The sequence below is a fragment of the Drosophila guanche genome, unplaced genomic scaffold (genome assembly GCF_900245975.1).
Source record: "Drosophila guanche unplaced genomic scaffold, DGUA_6, whole genome shotgun sequence".
Classification (NCBI taxonomy): Eukaryota; Metazoa; Arthropoda; class Insecta; order Diptera; family Drosophilidae; genus Drosophila; species Drosophila guanche.
The window spans coordinates 1802864-1823513 of record NW_022995754.1 but is presented as its reverse complement, the minus strand read 5'-3'; the positions used below and the strand labels follow the sequence as shown (position 1 = coordinate 1823513).

Sequence of the window (20650 nt, the reverse complement as noted above, 5' to 3'; positions counted from 1 at the left end):
ACGCAGCCGCCAAGATCAGGCGGGTAATGGTAGCCGCCGAACCAGGGACGCGGCAGCTGCTGCTGCTGCTCTTTATATATTGGTCGTCTCGGTGGCTGATTGCATCACTTGCAACGCCGCAGCAGAGCAGCACACACCATGAGCAACGGCAGACACTTGGCTAAAGGTGGGTACAGCTTTGGACTCCGCTCTCCTGCAGCCTCATAGTCAGCATCCCAATTGCAGGCTCAGCCACGCCGAACGTGCCCGAGGATGGCATCCTGCGTCTGTACTCCATGCGCTTCTGCCCGTTTGCGCAGCGTGTCCATCTGGTGCTGGATGCAAAACAGATACCCTACCACAGCATTTACATAAATCTCACAGAGAAACCAGACTGGCTGCTCGACAAGAATCCGCAGGGCAAGGTGCCCGCCCTGGAACTGGTACGCGAACCGGGTCCACCCGTGCTGACCGAATCGCTGCTCATCTGCGAGTACCTGGACGAGCAGTATCCACTGCGGCCGCTCTATCCGCGTGATCCACTGAAGAAGGTGCAGGAACGGCTGCTCATCGAGCGCTTCAACTCGGTCCTTGGCGCCTTCTTTAGGGCCTCCGATGGCGGCGATCTGGAGCCCTTCTGGTGTGGCCTGGATACCTACGAGAAGGAGCTGAGTCGCCGTTGCACGGACTTCTTTGGTGGCGAACAAACGGGCATTCTCGACTACATGATTTGGCCATGGTGCGAGCGCTTGGAGCTGCTCAAGCTGCAGCGTGCCGATGATTACAATTTCGATGAGCGACGCTTTCCTCAGTTGGTGAGTTGGATTCTCCATAACACAGTTTAGTCCTTAATACTGCTCTTTCCATGAAGTCCCAATGGGTGGAGCGCATGAAGCGTGATCCGGCTGTGATGGCCTTCTACATGGAGGCGGAGGTGCAGGCCGAATTCCTACGCACACGCAGCGCCGGCAAACCCAACTACAATCTGCTGGTCAAGGAAGCCTGATGGGCGATTCCAGTTTATATTTGAAAATTAGCAATAAAGCAGAGGTCCAGCTTAAGCCCTAAAAGCGATGTCATATTGCGGCTTGCCCAATCGCTTGGAGCTCTGAAAGTCTGCGTGTAGTTGGGCATCCAAAGCGGTCTTCCCCACAGCTTCATTCTGCGACACCAGCTCACGCCACTTGAGCTGCAATTAGAGAGCATTAGAAGGGGAACTTGTACTTGGTTTGGTCACAGCTTACCAACAGACCAAAGCGCTCTGGCTTCAGCTCATACTTCTGCTCCGTGGTTAGCTTGAGGCTGGGAAAACGCTCGAACCAGGGCCAGATCATGTAGTCCACAATGCCAATTGTTTGTCCAGCAAAGTAGGGGCTGCCTCTCCTGGCCAACTCCTGTTCAAACACATCTAAAGCAGTCTCAAAGTTCGTGAGTGCATCCGTTGGAGCACTGGGATTGCAGGTCAGCACTGGATACACGGCACTGACCACCGGCGCAAAGCGTTCAATCAGAATCTTATCCTGCGCCTTTTGAAGCGTATCAGTGGGAAACAGACGCAACTCGGGATACTGCTCATCGAGGTACTCCGTTATGATGAGCGATTCCACGAGTGTTGGCTGCTCCTTGACGCTCGTCAGCTGCAGGGCGGGCACCTTGCCCAAAGGACTGTAATCCTTGTACCATTCCGGTTTGTCTATCAAATCGATGTAGATCTTGTGATGGGGTATACCCTTAGCATCTAGGATTAGGTGTACGCGCTGGCTGAAGGGACAGAATCGCATTGAGTAGACACGCAACACACCATCCTCGGGTAGCTGCGGTTTGGCGGAGCCTGCAAAATGTAATCAGAGTTTTGGTTAGTTCGTGCGGCGGCTGGAAATTGGAAGATAACAGGCCAAGTTTCAGGTTCAATGCCCTCGAAGATAAACAGACATTTGAAGGCTACATTTATTGTAGATTCAGAATCCAATTCATTAATCTCTGCTTTACAATCTACTCCCCCGCCGGATGCTCCTCTACAACGGCTCGAATGCCAAGTCATAGTTGGTCTTGCCCTCGTGCCTGGTGCGCATAAACTTGGAATGCACCTTGGCATCCAGTGCAGTCGCCTTGACAGCCTCATCCTGTTCCATCAGCTGGCGCCAGCTCAACAGCTTCGCAAAGCGTTTCGGGTCCAACTCGTAGGGCTCGGCCAGCGTGTACTTGAGGGCGGGGAAGCGCTCGAACCACGGCCAGATCATGTAGTCCACAATGCCGATCTTATCGCCGCCAAAGTAGGGCGTGCCGCGCTTCTTGATCTCCTCCTCGAACACATCCAAGGCGACCTCAAAGTTCTTCAGTGCATCCGCTGGCGGGTCTGTGGTAAAGAACACCGGATAAATGGCACTGACAGCAGGCGACAGGCGCTCAATGAGTATCCTGTCCTGGGCCTTTTGCAGCGGATCCTTGGGAAACAGCGAGCGCTCGCCCGGGTACTCCTCATCCAGGTACTCGGCAATCACCAGGGACTCCACCAGCGTCGGCTTGCCCGGCAATTGCGGCAACTGGATGGCCGGCACCTTGCCCAGCGGACTGTAGTCGGTGTACCACTCGGGCTTCTCGCTCAAATCAATGTACACCGTGTGGTGCGGAATCTTCTTGGCGGCCAGCATCAGGTGGGCGCGCTGCGAGAAGGGGCAGAAGCGCATCGTGTAGTACCGCAAGACGCCATCCTCTGGGATATCCGGTTTGGGCGTACCTGTTGATGATGTGGACGTTAATTGCCACTGACGTCAGGCGGGAAAGTATATACATATCTACAATTAAACTCGATCTGCTAAAGCAGTGCATTTGTGTGGCTGCCTCTCGTATTACTTTTTTTTTGCGAGAGAAAACTACGATAAGAAAATCAATTTCCCACTCAAATGTAGCCACAAGTGTGTGATGTCTAGCCTTGAATTGCCCTTCAGATAATCCTTGAACTGACCTTTCTTAAAGTGCTTCTTCGGTATGGACATGTTTAAGGTTTTCTTCAAGTTAAAATTCTTTAAACGCAAATCGCTGACTTTTTGTTGGTTGCGCTGCCTATCGAATGACAAAGAATTGGAAGCTCTATCGCTTTTATATAGTGCAGGCGGAACCGATATATTTATCGATAACAATACAATTCAAATTGAATTTTAATATTTTGATTTAAAATTCTATTAATATAAGGTACTAAGCATTAGTAATCCTGCAACTTTGATATGCAGCTCTTCGTGTTCTTGCCAGCGAAGTGTTACTCCCGTCTGGCACGCTTGGCGGCATGGCTGCGAAAGAGATAAAAATGCAAATCTTAGTTGGGTCTGCTTTGGGATGGAGCTTAAAAAACACCCACTAGAGCATATTGTAATTTGCATTGCCAGCTCGACGTGAGCTCATGTATTTGGCATGTGTCTCCCCATCCAGATAGAAACTTTTCACGGCCTTATCCTGCAGCATCAAGTCGCGCCATTTGAGCTGAAAAAAGTTAACATTTAATACAATAAATCGTTGATTTCCATGGGTTGCTACTCACTAGTGTCACAAAACGCTGTGAATCCAACTCCACTTGGGTCCCGTCGTCGTGTTTCAGGGCAGCAAAACGCTCGCACCAGGGCCAAATCATGTAGTCCAGCATGCCAGGCCTGGCGCCGCCAAAAAATGTATCCCCACGCTGCTTCAGTTCATTCTCGTAAATGTCCAGTCCGGTGTTCAGTTCGGCGAGATCCAGATCGGGATTGTCGTCAAGCAACAGCTTGTAAATGGCCGCAATGAACAGCCCGAAACGCTGAATGAGTATCTTGTCCTGTGCCTTTTTCAAGGGGTCTGTCGGGTAGAGCGACACCTCTGGGTACACCTCATCCAAGTAGTCGCAAATGACCAGAGATTCAACTAGCACTGGATTGCCGCTCTCCTTGACCAGTTCCAGTGCCGGCACCTTGGCGGTGCTGCTCATCTTAACAAACCAGTCGGGCTTGGCCTGCAGATTTATGTAGATGCTGTGATATGGTATGTTCTTGGCATCCAACACGAGATGCACGCGGTGTGCATAGGGACAAAAGCGCATCGAGTACAGCCGCAGCACGCCATCGTCGGGATGGATGGGCTTCGTGGAGTCTGCAAGTGAGAGGATTGCGAAAATGTGTTCAACAGTGTTGGCCAGCCACACATACCAGTGGTAAAATGCTCAGTTTCGTTCATTTTTATCCGTTTAATTTGTATCTATTTTTGTTTTGTTTCTGATAATATTATCGGAGGGTAGTAATCGAGTATATGATTATTTAAGCGATGCTTGCTTGATGCTCATCGATAGCTTGAAAGAAATCCATCACCACTAAGTGGTGCACGTAGGGTGCAAATTGCCGTGTAATTTACCTGGCGCCACTGACATTTTTTTTGACGTATTTACCTTTTGTCGACACCTTATTTTTTTGACACAAATTTCTCATCGTGAAAGCTCCCTTGTTTCCTGCAAGATCGGTAGAATAAAAACTTCAAATAACAAATAATGGATTAACTTAATATAAAATACATATATATATACAAAAAATAGAAAAGAATTCAAATCAATGAAAACACCGTCCATTAATGATGCTAGACCGGATTCTAGCCCCACCCCCAATTATGTTGTAAGGATAGAAAAACTGCCCCCCCAAACCACTCAAAGCTTATTATAATTTACTTATGTTCCCTTTGTGCAATTTTAAGATAAACAATAGATTTTCTTTTCCTTTATCGTTGCGCGCGGTATTTTTCAAAAAGTTTAAATGACATCAGTTAACATACATGTGTCTCTACATGTTACATACACTTACATACTGTATACAAAGCTTCCTTGCTTCCAGGAGGGGTGATTTGAATGTTTGAATTTATAAAATATTAAGTCATAAGGTATACAAACCAATAACAATTAGTATTTAAAATACGTCAAATTGCTTCTTTAAACGGATTCAATTATTGTTACAGTGTTAAAAGTCTCTGTAAGCTTGTAAAATCAAATAGAACATACAAAACTACGAATATAATTTGAGACTACGGTATATTATTATAATGAGAAGGTATAATTTGATATACTTTATCGATAGTGCCGCAGGAAACTCGGGCTGGGAAAAAAATCGATAGTGGCCACCATCGATTGTGGAAATAGTGTAGGTATCCTAGATTACCCTAAAAACAATAGACATAGTTTAAATGAATTGTGTCAAATTACAATGAAATTCCTGTAAAACCATGGCACTGGGCTCTCGACTGGAGTGCAAAAAACATAAAGGTCATAAATAGACTGTTAATTAATCGAACCTATGATAACTTTATTTTTACACAAAATCAAAGCCAGAAACACCAAAATTTTTGAGAAGTTTGCAACGTTCTCGACAATGCGGACCATGAAATCTTCTCCTGCCAGCAACATGCTATTATCAGGAAAAAATATAAAATATGTATATTCTTTTCTTTTGTTAAACTCTTACGCACACGACCAGACTTTAAACTAATCATCATATTGTTTAAATTATAAGAATATACCATGCATGGTCCCATGAACAACCATCGATAGTCAAGAAAATATCGACAGCCCCATCATCGAACTGAAGCACCTGGTCAATGCGGACTCATCGTCGTGCCACCATCCAATTTCGCGGCAGCGATTAAATACCAAAAAAAAAAAGAAATTGGCATATGTTTAAAGTGCAAAGTGAAAATATGAAAGAATTGGCATATGTTTAAAGAATCAATCGAGTTCTCAAGATGATTACAGTTAACCAGCACCTTGTGTAACTGTGCATGTGTGTGTTCGTGTGAGTGTGGCGTCTAGTCGCTGTGCCAGTCGTTCGGGGCTAAGTTTTTACCGCTGTCTCGAGCCATTCGCCGCTAAAAAGTTGCTCTTTTGGTAGATTTTCTGTGTTAATCTCGGACTGTTGCAACGTAATTAAGATTCGGCGTTATCTCGCCAGTACGTATACTATACCACATCAGTCATCCCGCCGTTCCCGGGAGTGTGGGATCAAAGTAATCATTGGGCAAGCACAGCATCAAGCAGGCCCTAACACTATCGCTGCTGCGCGCATCTTTGCAACTCTTGGAATTGATAAATGCATATGTATATGTACATGAGTGTATGTGTTTGTGTGTATGCGCTAAACAGTTCAATAAATACATAGACGTGTGTAAGTGTTTCAATATTTGCCTAATTAAAGATTATTTAGCTAAGTAGTGTGTCTCAGTGCATTGGAAATGCATGCGACGAGCCCCCCTCATCAGCGTCTCCTCTTTGCCCACCCATTCATAGTGTATTTATAGCTGCCGCCTTCCTTCCATGTGCGAGTCTTTGAGTCTTCCTCTTCTTCTTGCGATTTGGAAACCCGCTCCACACTAACATAAGTACCGTACATACATAGCGTACATGAGTGTGAGTGATATACATGCATAAATATGTATAGTCGGCACGTTTTTATGCTATTTTTGGTGGATTTTACTTTTTTATATATTCCTAAGTGCCATTTTCATTTCCATTTTGGTTGCTATCATTAAAGCCTAATTACGCTAAAGGATTATGGTAAAATATGAGATAGAATGCTTATCGGCAGTGACCCATATACTATCAACATGTGTTTTGCTCCACATACGTTTTCAGTCTGTTATTTTAAGACGTGTCGGCGGACGCGAGGCTAACGTGAATGTGGGTGGTGTGCAGTGTGATTCATGGTAGCAATGGATGCCTGCTGTCCATGTCCGCCAATGATGGCGCTCCTTATCGCTATGGCCAGGTGGGTAGACAAACTCTTAATTGTTCAGTGAGAGAAATCAATTATTCATGGAGGTACAATATCAAAACACCTTCCGACTTGTGGAGTGTAACTGAAACCCCAGCAAACACTGCAGCATTCTATTGTTTACTATACATATAGTATCCTATATCAATGAATTATTTATCGCATTTGGCGGGCCCTTCAACATCAGTTATGTGTCAGAGCGTTACAACCTGGCTGGCTCTCTGGTCGTACCTGTAGCATATTAAAATGCGCAGCTCACGTAGTTAAGCAGTCGGCCAACGAGCAGGCGGCGCAAGGTCAGAGCCAGAGAGCCTCGTTCCAACCAGATCCATGCCGATCCGGAATGTACAAATGTCTAGACGTGATCGACCTCTGCAAAGTCACACTTGAAAAGCTATTCTAATTATCCAGAACTCCAAAAATCATGTCCCTCGCTGTCGGGCTATTCAAAAGCTCCACCAACCAGGAGCTTTCGGTCAGTGATTTTTCGTTTTTGTACCGCCAGAAAATATAATTACTGTGTAAATCAAGGTACGAGTACAGCACACGCATTCGAGTGCGCGTGTGTGTGTTTGCGTGTTTGTTTGCTGCTTACCTGTGGGGTTCTCGATATGAAATTCTTTAATGTTCCGAAAAGATATGCTGCCCAAGGTACAGCCGAAGATAAAAGGTATATAATGGGTATACGTTCGCAGGTAGCAGCGAAGTTTATTTCATTCTGTTTGCCTCTCTCTTTCGCTGTATTGTTGCCTGCGTGAAATTTCAGCTTGCGAGATCTGCCGGCAGATGGATTACGTCAGGGTATGTTGTGTGTATGTGTGTGTGTCATGTGGAAAGGGTTTTAGCAATTTAAATTTCAGTTCTACATCTCAATTATATATGGTGAAATTCTATTGTTAGAACAAAGTGCAAATGGGAGATATCATGCAAAGTGTAATTAGATGAGTCAGCGCATGGCTTGCAGAGTGCCAAAAACAGCTGCGATATTTGTTCTAATTGGTTTCTCTCTGTGTGTGTGTGAGTGTGGTGAAATTTCAGTTCTGAAGGCGGATATCTCTGTGGAAAATCGATTCGCATGAGTCAGCAACAAGTTGGAAAGTTTCCAGACCAAATATAAGCTTCAAAAATCAACGAATTGATCCTTTAAAATGTGTCAAGTGAGCAGAAAACTTTGTTCTTATGAAATGGAGATACTTTGCGAAATTTAGCTAAAAAACGTGCCAACCAAGAGAATTCAGTTTTTGCAAATGGAGATACCATGCGAAATTTGATTTTGTTGAGTCAGTTAATGGGTTCGAAGAATTTTCAACCAAATTGAGCATAAACACCGAAAATTTTCACTTATGTTGTGGAGATATCAAGCGAAATATAATCTGTTGAGTCCGCACCCAGGTTTCAGGTATAGAACTTTGCCATGAAACTTTACCTTATAATTTGAAGATATCATGCGATGTGTTATTTCACTGAGTCAGACATACGGAGGGGGCAATGTCTTCTAGAGTATAGAAAGGGCTCTTTGGGGTTTCAAGTTGTCCAGGGGAGATATCATGCGAACGCCTTTTTCGTTGACTCGGCAGACATTTTTATGACTTTTGGACTAAAGAGCAGACTCTTTGAAGTAAACATATTCGATGCAAAGATGTGGGGGTTTCAAGTTGTCCAGGGGAGATATCATGCGAACGCCTTTTTCGTTGACTCGGCAGAAATTTTTATGACTTTTGGACTAAAGAGCAGACTCTTTGAAGTAAACATATTCGATGCAAAGATGTCGTGCTGGAGTAGGGTTTCCATGGAAATGAATTCATTTAAGTTGAATACTCTATAGATACTCCAAAAAGGTCCAAAGAGATGTACCTTTTCATGGATGTAACGCTGTAGAAATTTGCCATAAACGATCGGCATATAGTTATAGAAATTGCGTGAATGTATCGATTTAATCGGCGCTCTTTTCAATAAGTTGCACAATCCGTAAATTAAATAAGATTTTAAGGAGGAATTTTGTAATAATTTCTCGCGTTTACGTGACTCTTCTACAAGTCCTACATTGTAATAATGACGTGGCTATAAAATATAAACTTAAATTTCGGAGAAATGGAAAAATTGAGTCAGCAACTACGCTTTTGACTGACTGAAATTACTGAAAAGTGGCAAAAATCTTAAGCATAGCGCCACATGAGGATTTACAATTCTAGCAAACACCAATTTAAAGTTTAAAGTGTCGGATTCTGTTTAAATAAAAGCATTAACATATTGACATTTCCCATCAATAAATCAAGATTAATTTCAGAGTGCAGTAATCCATCCACAGCGTGGTCCAAACTTGGAGTAGCTCGCGGAATGTTCTCTTTTTGTTTGCTTTAGCCATGGTCTGAAATCAGCCACGCCCCCTCCGTAACCATCGAGTATTGCACGCCTCCCTCCGATCTTGGGCATGCTTTAATGTGTGCCCCCTACACACCCCAATACATTTATGGCCACAATTGAAACTGGGCTTATAAATCGCACGGAAAGTGAGGCGCGCTGCTCAGTTGGCGGTTCGGCTTTGTGCGGTGCGGTTCGGTTCGGTTCGGTTCGTTACGGATCGGGTTCAGTGTCTTCAATATTGAGTGCTATAATAGCTATTGCACATTGTAGTAATAAATGGGTTACGGTACGCAGAAGCTATTAGAATATCTTTCTACTTAATTGCAACACCAATCGACGGCTGTGCGCATGCGTGCCAGCAACACAAAGAAAGTGAATTTAATTGCTAAATTTATTGGCACAACCGAATGAAACAGAAATCCCACTGCGCTCAACAGACATTCAGTGAGAAGTGAGGCACAGTCAATTTCAGTTTTTCTCTCACTGATTTCATTTAAAAAATAAAATCACGCGAACTGAATTCAAATGAGGCTTGATTACAAACAGATAACGCAAAAAAAAAGAAACACAGAAAACCATGAAAGAAATAAAGTAACAAATAATAAAACAAATCAGTCAATGGCGGCGGCAGCTGCGGGGCCATCACTTGACCAATTGACTGACTGCAGGGATTGATTGGGCGACGGGAATTGTGGGGTCAGATTTTTGGCATTTCTGGCGCAGATTTTGGAAGAGTTTTTTTTTTGCATACTTTATTTTGATTGATTGATTTTTATTGATACGAAATTAAGTTTGCTGCAGAATTGATCATAAAAGGACAGACAGGAGGGACATGCTCGGAAGTGTGATAAACTTTAATTGAACATTTCCAATTTGCTCAACAAGTGAGTGCTGCAGGTCTTTAAATGAACTCGCAACCTTTTGTATGAATCCCTCCTGCTATGCACCACCTTGATCCTGCGCAACCTTCAGGGCCAATGCGTGTCCTTGTCAATGGCGAATGTGCAATGACAGGGCCGCGCCACCCACTTCCTGTGTGACCTTGGCGCGCCTCGTCGCTTGCGCCCCTTATGCAATGTACAACAGTGACGTTTGTTTTGGCTTCGGCTTGGCTTTCCCTTTTTATTAAGTCGATAGCCGGGCAGGCAGGCAGCAGGCCGGCACCCACCTGGCCACCCACGTGTTTCCGTTTGAGCGGCACAACTCCATCCCCCCATCACCCCTCCTAGTACCGTCGTCTGTGTCGTAAATATTCGCCCAAGTTTTATCAATAAATTGGATAGCAATGCAGGAACTGTCGTGGAGCTTGTGGCATTAATGCGCAATTGCAACAATTTTGTCCGAGGTCTGCCCCGTGCCCCCCGCATGAAAAGTGTAATAACAGCCAGCAGCAGCAACAACAAGTTGTTACATTAACAAAGCAATTTTCAGTCATTTTCGGTTTGGTGGAAATTTGAAAAGTCTCGCCTCTTGGCGCGTGCCGTCATTTGAGGTTCACTTATCGAGGCGAACGCATGGCATCGGTGACGTTTGCAGCTCAACGAGCAGGCCAGACCCCAGCCCAGAACAATGCCAGAAGCACCCCTGATAAAGAAATATATAATAAAAGTGAGGGGTTCATATATGGAGTGTACTTTAGGTAACTCTAATCAAAAACAATGGCGCATCTCTCTTCTGCTGTTATCACAAATAAATGTGGAAGCAATTAAAGGTAGTACTAACAATTTATGAGGAAAAACAAGTTAGATATTGTGTATGTTTTGCATTATGATTGGACATTGATGATATGGAAAACGAGTACCAAAACAAGTGGAAAGTGTCTAAAAGAAAGAGTTTTGTTTGGTTCCTAATGTGTTTCAAACTTGAAGATCTTTAAGTAGATCTTTGGGAGCAATTTGTTTGGATTCCTGAGCGAAAGTGTTTCCAGCTTGAAGATCATTCTTTAACGCATTATTACAAACGCCTTTCCCACTTCAAGATCAATGATTGATGTGCTGTAGTTCTCTCGCAAAACGTGCTACAGAATGCATCGAAATTGAGTTCCATTTATGGGCAATGTTTTGAGCACCTGAAAGCCGCCCAATTGATTGCTTGGTCTGCTGTCTGCTTTTATCGAACATTTTCCCATATTTGGCTGGTGTCGATCCACATCCACATCTCCTACATTAGTTGGCCGCCAAACGAACTTGAACTTCCGCTCTGCTTGAGTGATTGACTGACGACTATTTTGGTTATGCAATGAGCCACCAAATGGGGCAGGCAGGCAAATGGGTTGGGTGTATTGTAAGTGGTCTAATGAGTGTGGGCTGGGGATAACGAGCTAACGATTAGAGTGGAGTCGAATCTAAATATGTAACCAGATCGATGTTTGTGTTGGTTGTTTGTCTAATCTCCTCCCTACTCTGTTCTTTTACGTTTTATTGCAGATCAGAACTGAGCGCGTGAATTGATGATTGATTGACTGATCGATTGATTGACTGACTGAATATTTATAATGATTGCTGGCCAGTAAACCGAATCAACAAAAAAGGAATCAGCATCAACCACAATTGTTTAGCATTTGTTTTGTGTCGCAGAGAGAGGCGAAGGAATAAGCGGCCGAGAAGATGGCGCGTCACATAATGGCCGTTTGTGTGGTCTGCCTCCTCTGTGCCCATCGCCTGCATTGCCAGGATCATGTGGAGAGCCTGCTAGCAGGCGCCACAGTGAAGCACAGCGAGGAGCAGCTAAATGCGCGCGTCTACGCCAGACTCTCCAGTCCCTCCAGTGAAACCACCGATCAGAGACAGCAGCTAGCTATCGACGATACCCAAAATTACAGCACAAGTCCGCCCTCGAGAAGAGACAAGCGGCATGCGGAGGAGCATGGCCATGGTCACGGCCATGGCCATTCCAAGCCGCAAGTCCCGCAGATCACCAGATACTTTCTAGACAAGCTGATGGCACAGCAGGAGGCGATGGACAGCAGTGGCTTCAACAGTTTCCTGCAGCAGATCAATCTGCCCTCAATGGTCGCCAGCGAGGGAACCGTAAGTAGCGCATTAATGCTCTTTATTAGCGAGTGTCTCAAACTAACTTCTCCTTGCTTTGTTTAGTGCGTGCCTGCTAGTCGCCTGGTGCAACATGTCCAGCCCCACGATCTCTCCCATCATAGTCACAGTCACAGCGAGGAGCCGCAGGAGACGGAAGGACAGGAGCTTCAGCTAAAGAACTGCACCCTAAGCAACAATGGCACCAACTCCAATGTTGTGTGCGCTCCCCAGCTGCCACAGAACAGCAGTAGCAAAAGCTTAGAGGCCAGCACAAACTTTACACTCAGCGAGCGAGATGTGCTGCATCTATGTCCCGTGCTGCTGCACGAATTGTGGGCACAATCTGGTGGCTGCATAGATCTAGATGTGCTGGCGGAGATTGATAGCACGGAGCAGCTGCTGGGAGCAGAAAAAGAAATGTTCTATGGTGCGTAGAGTCTGCTCTCTGCTTTCTGTTCTTTGTCTTAAACAAACTTCTTTGCCATTTCAGTGTGGGTTTATGCCTTCATTTCGGTGTTTGCATGCGGCATACTCGGCCTGGTCGGCGTGGCCATTATACCCTTTATGGGTTCCCGGTATTACAAGTACATAATCCAGTATCTGGTGTCGTTGGCCGTGGGCACAATGACGGGCGATGCCTTGCTTCATTTACTGCCGCATGTGAGTAGCAAAGGATTTGTTATCCATCTTTTACGTTTGCTAATTTCTATGTTTCTCTTTCGTTGGCAGTCGCTGGCTGGACAGGATGAGCGTGGCATGATCATGAAGGGTTTGGGCTGCCTGGGCGGCATCATTTTCTTCTACATAACAGAGCATGCTCTGACCATGATCTCCGAGTGGCGCAAGAGCGTGGAGAAGAAGGAGACCAAGAAGCCATCGCGTGCGAAGGTGATGCGCGATCCGGACTCATCGGTGAACAACTCTGGGGCTGGTGATAAGATATGCAAGCAAAAGTACAGCTCCTATCCGTACTGCTACGATGAGATTACGATGAACAACAAGCAGAGCGAGTGGATGCATCTGCCAGGCGATGGTGTGGCCGCCGCTGCGGCAGGAGCAGGCGGCGATGCGGCTTCCGCCTCTGAGTTACGCAATGGACTTTCCGATCACGATGGCTCCAGCGAAATGGCAGCTGCCGCAGAGTCGCTGCTCTCCACGCTGCACACAAACTGTGTGGAAATGAACCACCACAATCACAAGCATAACAACCACCAGCAGCATCCGCATCAGGAGGTGCAGGATAACAATACGATTGTCACGGATCTGGATGGGAATGCTGTGTATGCCGCTTCGAACAGCAACAGCAAGGCGGTGGATGGTGGCAAGGACGGGAAGAACGATCATGTGACTGTCATACTGAGGGAGCACGAGTCATCGCATCATGGCCATAGCCATCGACATGGACATGTCCATTCGCCGCCAGAGACGCTGAGCGCCGTGGCCTGGATGATCATAATGGGCGATGGGCTGCATAACTTCACCGATGGCATGGCCATTGGTGCGGCATTTGCCGAGAATATTGCCGGTGGTTTCTCCACCTCGCTGGCCGTCTTCTGTCACGAACTGCCGCACGAGCTGGGCGACTTTGCCATTCTAATGAAGGCGGGCATGTCGGTGAAATCGGCTGTGTACTACAATCTGTTGACTGGTGTCCTCAGCTTTATTGGCATGATCTTTGGCATTGCGTTTGGCCAGTCACAGGATGTGGCCCAATGGATGTTTGCCGTTGCAGCAGGTCTGTTCATATACATTGCCCTGGTCGATATGGTAGGTTGAGAGCGATGTGCATTTAGACTTTACCTTTTGCTAATTATATTTTCTTTTTATAGATGCCTGAAATATCGGCCTCACACAAGTCGCTGACCCAGTTTCTGCTACAGATCCTGGGCATGCTTAGTGGCGTGGGAATTATGCTGATTATTGCACTCTTCGAGGGTGATCTGATGAGCGTATTTGGCACTGCGCCGCCCAGTGCTGCTCACCATCAGCACGTGCACTAGAGCCTAGACATTAGGGAAGGATACAACCAACCAACTAACAAACCAATCAACCACCAATTACCAATCGCAGCGAATCTTGTAGCGTAGCGTATTATATGTGAATTGCAGCGAATCCCCATTTAGTGTGTTAACTGCATTTTTGCGAATTTCCGTGAGGCCTAGGATTTGTTTTTCCAATTATTATTTGTTTAATTTTTTAAAAAGACTTTTTGTTACAACCTGCACACAACACAACGCACCCAAACACACACACATACAGCTAGATCAAGAGGTTATCAATTAACAAGAAAAGGCATTTGTTATTCAGTTTATGAAACAAACACAAACAGGCAACAAGCAGTTAAATTTTGTTCCTAACTTTTTGCTACTAAACTGCGTTTGAGAATAGCAAGAGAAAACATTTACAGAGAATGGGAGCGAATCCACTGATTACTGATCTTCTACACTAAGAACGGAAACAGAACCTAAAAACACTTACGATATATACACATCTATATATATATATATACATATATACACGTACTATATACATATATAGGTTTTCTTTTTGTATTTTGTAGTCGTAGAGTGTGCACGAGACGTTTACTTTATGCGAGGTTTAAACCCACATGCTATGAAGCAAAATGTCAGCTGTTACTTAAAGATTTCGTAGCGTATTATATCCCCTCCAGCCCCTGCCACCCATTTAAGTTTAATTTATTATCGTATTTGTAATACATTTAAACAAAAACTATTCTAAAATCACGCTAATATATAATTTTTGCCAAACTATCTCTTGAACGAACTTTCTCGTTGAATTTTTGATTCTTTTTGTGTAAAATAAAAGAAGTCGAAAATGTATATTTAATTTGCATTGCCCTTATTTTATGGTTTACTTTTGATTTGATTGTTGTATGTCTTTTTGTTGGTAATTTGCGAACTCAACTAACACGAAACGAAAGTGATTGTGATTCAAAATGAGTAACTAAAAAAAACATTTGTAAAATGGTGCGACTTTGATGAGCGAAACAAACACCCCACACACACACACCACAGCCACATACACATACACATATGTATACAGAAAACTATCACTTTAAACTGAGCAACTAACAATATTTTCACTATATGCTAAAGAGGCAGTAAAACCTATGAATAAACCTAGCTGTAAGCTCACTGAAAAACTACGACTAACGGAAATTAAAGGATGCGGAAGCGGAGAACTAGAACTTTGAAGAAATTGATGTAAAATTACTTTGGTGATATCAAGCAAAAGGCAATTGAAACGACTAAACGAAATATGTTTACAATAATATTAATAAATACGAATAAATGAATAAACATAAATGTATGTGTGTCGTGTAAATGTGCACCAACAGCACATGCATAATGGCGCGTATTTTGCTACATTTAAGTTTATTTGAAACACTTTTTAAATTATCAAATAAATGTTTTTCCACCTCAACCTTCGTAAACAGAATATGTGTGAGCGAATGAATATAATTTGTGTTTGAATTTTGCGGGCAGGCAGGCAGGATCTGTCTGTCACATAACAATTATCTGTAGGTCAGTTTTATACCACTGCAGCTTTGGTTTTGATTAGCTATTTTCCTCTCAATTGCAGTTGTTATAAATCAAAGTAACAATTTAACAAGTAGGACATTTAATTAAAGCAGTCAGGGCTGCTAGTTCGCTAATTTTATCAATACTTTTTGTGGTTGTACAACTTCAACGTTCTACTTTGAACCTTTTTTGTTAACAATTCAACAAAAGGAAGTTGTGAAAAGTAGCCAATCTAGTTTAGAAATATTTCAGGAACTACATAAAATTAAAGTTTTAGCGCTGAGACTCCTAACTAGCTAGTAATATAAAATAGAACATCAATATCAAGGAAAATTATTTAAGACTTACGGTATAGCTTGAAATAAGAAGTTATGTTTTGGTATATTTTTGAGAGTTGTGCGGTAAATTTTTTCGATATATTCCGCGGTCACACTGGCCACAATTTATTGTTTTTTTTGCGTTTTGCGGTTTTCTTTTTAGTTTTTTCTAGAAATGCCAAACCAACAACAACACACAAAAACAATATAAATTTCGGTTAACAAAAGGCAAACAGAAGCAAGAAACAGAACCCACACATCACTCCACACACGGCATGAACCTCCTGCGTAGGCGTGTTGAGTGCAGCAGCAACGAAAGAACAGAACACAACGAAACGAAAGAAATGTCCATTGCTACATTTAGGGGCGCATTCTCGAAAATTCTAAACACTGCGACACAGGGACAGGCAACCAGATAAAGAGCGCAGCGCCATGGCCCTATATTGCTGGGGCGACACCTCGCACGGCCAATTGGGACTCGGAGGCATCGAGGATGATCAGGTGTGTGTGTGTGCCTAGGACATGCAAATGCCACGACATTTCGTGCCTCGTTAACTCGGTTTTCTATCTATAGATCCTTGTACCCAGCAAGATACCATGGATGCCAGATTCGGCGGTGGAGCAGATTGCGTGCGGTCATCGCCACACGCTTTTCCTCACTGCCAATGGGAAGGTGTACGCCTGCGGAAGCAACGATCACTACCAGCTGGGGCACGAGCTGCCCACCAAAAGGCCACGTATGTCGCCATTTCGTATGTAATTTTCATAAATCGTCTTGTCTTTTTGTCAAACTCTTCATCAAACTATCACCCAACCAACCCACTTTGAATCCCTCGGAAATAAGGCAGCAAATGACTACCATTCCCCTTTGTCCTTTCCGCTCTCTTGCAGTGCTGATACCAGAGCTGCAGGACTTTGTTGTCGTACAGATTGCCTGTGGCAGTCGCCATTCCATGGCCCTCACAGACTGGGGCCAGATCCTGAGCTGGGGCGACAACGATTGCGGACAGCTGGGCCATGCCACCCATAAGGAGATCATTGAGCTGCCAAAGGTCTTGCGCTATCTCGTGTCCAAAACGGTGGTGCAGATTGCATGCGGCAACAATCACAGTCTGGCACTCACGAGCTGTAAGTAACAGGAGACTCCTGCTTTAAATGATTCCCTCTATAGTATTCCTCTTTTTCAGGTGGCGAACTCTACTCCTGGGGCTCCAACATCTACGGACAGCTGGGCGTTCAGTCTCCAAAGGAGCTGGCGCACTGCAATTACCCGTTAAAGCTCACGACTGTCCTGGGCATCCCACTGGCCACAATAGCCTGTGGCGGCAACCATTCGTTCCTCATCTCCAAGTCCAGTGCGGTGTTCGGCTGGGGCAAGAACACTTCCGGCCAGTTGGGGCTCAACGATGAGGAGAATCGTGCATATCCCACACAGCTAAAGACAATGCGCACGCTGGGTGTGAGATACGTAGCCTGTGGGGACGAGTATTCCGTGTTCCTCACCAACGAGGGTGGAGTCTTCACCTGCGGCGCTGGCAACTACGGACAGCTGGGGCATGGCTTTAAGTCCAACGAGATGATACCTCGCATGGTCATGGAACTGATGGGCAGCACCATCACTCAGGTGGCCTGCGGCAATCGCCACACCCTCGCGTTGGTACCGTCCCGTGGCCGGGTGTATGGCTTTGGTTTGGGCAGCTCCGGGCAGCTGGGAACGCGAGGCACTAAAAGCCTGACGTTGCCACAGGTGGTCATCGGTCCCTGGGTCTCGCCCAGTGGCTCCGCTTTGCTACAATCGAGCGAAGGAGCCAAGGAATCGGTTGTCATTCAGCATATCTTCTCCGGCGGAGATCAATCGATTGTAACAACCACTCTCTATGTTAACAAGGTGCCACCGGAGGATCTGCGCAGCTACAAGTGAGCGAGAGAGTCGAGTTGTCTTTGCTGCAAACAACTAATGGAATTCCTGTCTTTCTTGCAGACCCAAATCTCAGATTCTTGCACTGACGGCAGAGGCCACACAGCAGTGTGCGCATTTCAAGCAGAGCGACCAAAGCGATTTGGATCTGCTGCAGTCCATGGAGCTGATCTTCAAGAGTCAGGCGTGCCTGAATGGTTCGTTTTTGCTGCCAAACGAGAAGCATTTTGGCTGCTCTGTGCGTAATTATGGACTGGATCTGACTGCGGCCGAAGTGGCATTCGATCATCTACGAAATGTGCAGAATGAGAGCATTAAGCAGGTGGTGCGTACAGCTGCATAAAAAAAACATAAATAAATACCCTTTTGATGCCTTTGTTTTCGCCCCCCTAGATCTTGGATAATGTAACAAAAGAGTTGATTGGTTCGCTGGTAGCCTCCCCGGCGGATGTGGAGACCCTGCGCGTGTATCTGCTGCTGCCGCTGTATCACGAATTCATGAACTCCAAGCACTACCAGACGCTGCAGGTGCCACTGGCCAGTGCCATACTCAATTTGACGGAGAACCCAAGCAAGGTGCTACACAAATGGTTGGCCCAAACGCCAGTGGATTATTTCGAGCGTGTCGTCAACATATTTCTGCATGTGGTGGTGCACATAATTAGCTTCACAATGAAACTGCTGCCCATCAATCCAACGGTGGAGGGTCCACAAAGGGTGAGTCCCCAAAGGTTGCCTGATAGTCTGTCCATTTATTTATGCTTGCCCTTACATTCCCTTAGTTGATGCCATACAATGCCGATTTGGATGTCATTCTAAAGGTAATGAAAGAACTCTTCCTCATCAACAATTCGAGAAAGGAGCGCGTCAGTTATCAGATCTTCTATTGGCCCGAACTTGACTGGTATGCGAACGTCAAGCATGAGTTTATTAGATGGATAATGAGCAGCCCGAGCGAGTTCAGCATTTGTAATTTTCCATTCCTATTCGATACGTCGGCCAAGACATCGATGCTGCAGGCGGATCAAGTGGTCCAAATGCATTTAGCAATGGCCAATGCGGCCAACAATGTGAGTATGGAGCGCAGGCCAAAGCTAAGCCAGTTCCCCCTGCTAATTCCTCTCTTAATTACTCTCTCGCAGCATGCATGTTTCAATCTTCTCTACCACGGCATGCCCATCTCCCAGTATATTGTGTTAAATGTGACGAGGGAGAACCTCGTTCAGGACTCCATTCGAGAGCTGCAGCATTACTCGCAGATTGATCTAAAGAAGCCGCTGAAGATCAAGTTCCAGGACGAGGAGGCCGAGGATGCTGGCGGCGTGCGCAAGGAGTTCTTCATGCTGCTGCTCAAGGATCTACTGGATCCTAAGTACGGCATGTTCAAGGAGTTCGAGGAGTCGCGCGTGTTGTGGTTCGCAGACATCACATTTGAAACGGAGAACATGTACTACCTCATTGGTGTCCTCTGTGGCCTGGCCATCTACAATTTCACCATCATCAATCTCCCCTTTCCCCTTGCGCTCTACAAGAAGCTGCTGAACAAACCCGTGGATCTGAGTGATCTGCGGCAGCTGTCGCCCACGGAGGCCAACTCCATGCAGGCGCTGCTCGACTATGATGGCGACGACTTCACAGAGGTCTTTGATCTGCATTTCGAGGTAACACGCGATGTCTTCGGGGAGACGCAGAACTTAAGCCTGAAGCCAAATGGCCAAGAGATTGCCGTCACGCTGGAGAACAGACAGGAGTTTGTGGATCTCTATGTGGATTTTGTGATCAACAAGTCATCGGAGGTGCACTACAATGCCTTCCACAAGGGCTTCATGAAGGTGTGTTCGGGGCGTGTCATAACCCTATTCCAGCCGGAGGAACTGATGGCAGTGGTCGTGGGCAATGAGGAGTATGACTGGCAGGCCCTAGAGGATAATTGCGAATACAAACACGGTTACTCTTCCGGCGATGAGACAGTGAGTGGACAGTGAGACAATACCAAGCATTATAGTGATACATATTTTGTATTCCTTGCAGATCAAATGGTTCTGGGAGGTGATTCATGATCTATCTGAAGCGGAAAAGAGAAGTTTCCTTCTCTATTTAACTGGCAGTGATCGTATACCCATTCAGGGTATGAAGGCCTTGGGGGTAAGTGCATTGAAATCGTGGTAAGTCTATTCATTAAACTTAATTTTCATCCTTTCAGTTCACTATACAACCTACCACCGATGAACGTTTCCTGCCAGTGGCCCACACGTGCTTCAATCTGTTGGATTTGCCACGCTACAAGACCAAGGAGCGCCTTAAATACAAACTACTGCAGGCCATACAGCAAACGCAGGGATTTAGTCTGGTCTGACCTGATCCTCCATGAAATTAATGAAATTTTGGCACAGGTACAGGAAACACCCACACACCACACACCACACACATTTATCAGAGATCATATCAACTAAAGTAATGTTGTGTTTTATGGCTTTAAATCGTAGGCTAGCTATCAATCAATACCACAACTGTTTTAGAAATTATGAGAAAAGTGAACAAATAAATCGGTGAATAGTGTATATTTTAAAAAGTGATAACGATAGATAAAAGCCGATTGGGACAGCAACAGGTTGGCAGCCCATGCCCAAGTGTGACCGTTCTCGTATCGGGATATTATATCCATAAATACGCTGCCACACTGCGCTGCACAGCTGTTTGTGCGAAATGTGAATGTGGCGGCAAATTT

The 20650-nt window shown here is 45.2% G+C and overlaps 5 protein-coding genes across 13 annotated transcripts in view; 3 read left to right on the top strand and 2 right to left on the bottom strand.

Moving 5' to 3' along the window:
• Nucleotides 1-14594, top strand: part of LOC117589326 (zinc transporter foi) — a 28397-nt gene extending 13803 nt beyond the window's left edge. Inside the window, exons 1-6 of one of the 3 annotated variants that reach the window (XM_034281172.1) lie at nt 5575-6143; nt 11540-12142; nt 12209-12572; nt 12636-12805; nt 12875-13912; nt 13975-14145. In XM_034281172.1, coding sequence (XP_034137063.1) covers nt 11720-12142; nt 12209-12572; nt 12636-12805; nt 12875-13912; nt 13975-14145 — 2166 coding nt within the window. In that variant the 5' untranslated portion in view covers nt 5575-6143; nt 11540-11719. Of the gene's footprint in view, nt 1-5574; nt 6144-11539; nt 12143-12208; nt 12573-12635; nt 12806-12874; nt 13913-13974 lie in introns of those variants that run through there. The other 2 variants (XM_034281173.1, XM_034281174.1) reach the window with 2 other exon arrangements.
• Nucleotides 20-1049, top strand: LOC117589334 (pyrimidodiazepine synthase). Its single transcript, XM_034281186.1, has 3 exons — nt 20-166; nt 226-794; nt 851-1049. Exons 1-3 carry the CDS (start codon nt 139-141, stop codon nt 983-985), a joined length of 732 nt encoding a protein of 243 aa, XP_034137077.1. The 5' UTR covers nt 20-138; the 3' UTR covers nt 986-1049.
• LOC117589333 (pyrimidodiazepine synthase) lies at nt 1013-3088 on the bottom strand. Of its 2 annotated transcripts, XM_034281185.1 has the most exons (3): nt 2945-3078; nt 1224-1810; nt 1013-1168 (listed from the first exon to the last, which is right to left on the bottom strand). In XM_034281185.1, exons 1-3 carry the CDS (start codon nt 2973-2975, stop codon nt 1037-1039), a joined length of 750 nt encoding a protein of 249 aa, XP_034137076.1. In that variant the 5' UTR covers nt 2976-3078; the 3' UTR covers nt 1013-1036. The 2 variants fall into 2 exon arrangements, with proteins under 2 accessions (XP_034137076.1, XP_034137075.1); XM_034281184.1 differs by lacking the exons at nt 1013-1168; nt 1224-1810 and adding an exon at nt 1913-2716 and having other exon boundaries at nt 2945-3088.
• On the bottom strand, nt 3120-4266 carry LOC117589332 (pyrimidodiazepine synthase). 2 transcript variants are annotated; one of them, XM_034281182.1, is made up of 4 exons: nt 4152-4266; nt 3515-4095; nt 3335-3456; nt 3120-3266 (listed from the first exon to the last, which is right to left on the bottom strand). In XM_034281182.1, the coding sequence occupies exons 1-4, from the start codon at nt 4177-4179 to the stop codon at nt 3236-3238; spliced, it is 762 nt and encodes a 253-aa protein (XP_034137073.1). In that variant the 5' UTR covers nt 4180-4266; the 3' UTR covers nt 3120-3235. The 2 variants fall into 2 exon arrangements, with proteins under 2 accessions (XP_034137073.1, XP_034137074.1); XM_034281183.1 differs by lacking the exon at nt 3120-3266 and having other exon boundaries at nt 3334-3456.
• A 1583-nt stretch (nt 14595-16177) lies between the features above and the next one.
• LOC117589323 (probable E3 ubiquitin-protein ligase HERC4) lies at nt 16178-20494 on the top strand. Of its 5 annotated transcripts, none has more exons than XM_034281165.1 (10): nt 16178-16505; nt 16579-16756; nt 16896-17132; nt 17192-17911; nt 17982-18247; nt 18316-18639; nt 18705-18992; nt 19065-19892; nt 19954-20067; nt 20126-20494. In XM_034281165.1, exons 1-10 carry the CDS (start codon nt 16437-16439, stop codon nt 20276-20278), a joined length of 3177 nt encoding a protein of 1058 aa, XP_034137056.1. In that variant the 5' UTR covers nt 16178-16436; the 3' UTR covers nt 20279-20494. The 5 variants fall into 5 exon arrangements, with proteins under 5 accessions (XP_034137056.1, XP_034137055.1, XP_034137058.1 ...); XM_034281164.1 differs by having other exon boundaries at nt 17192-17921; nt 17986-18247; nt 19068-19892; XM_034281167.1 differs by having other exon boundaries at nt 16849-17132; nt 17192-17921; nt 17986-18247.
• Nucleotides 20495-20650: the final 156 nt, after the last annotated feature.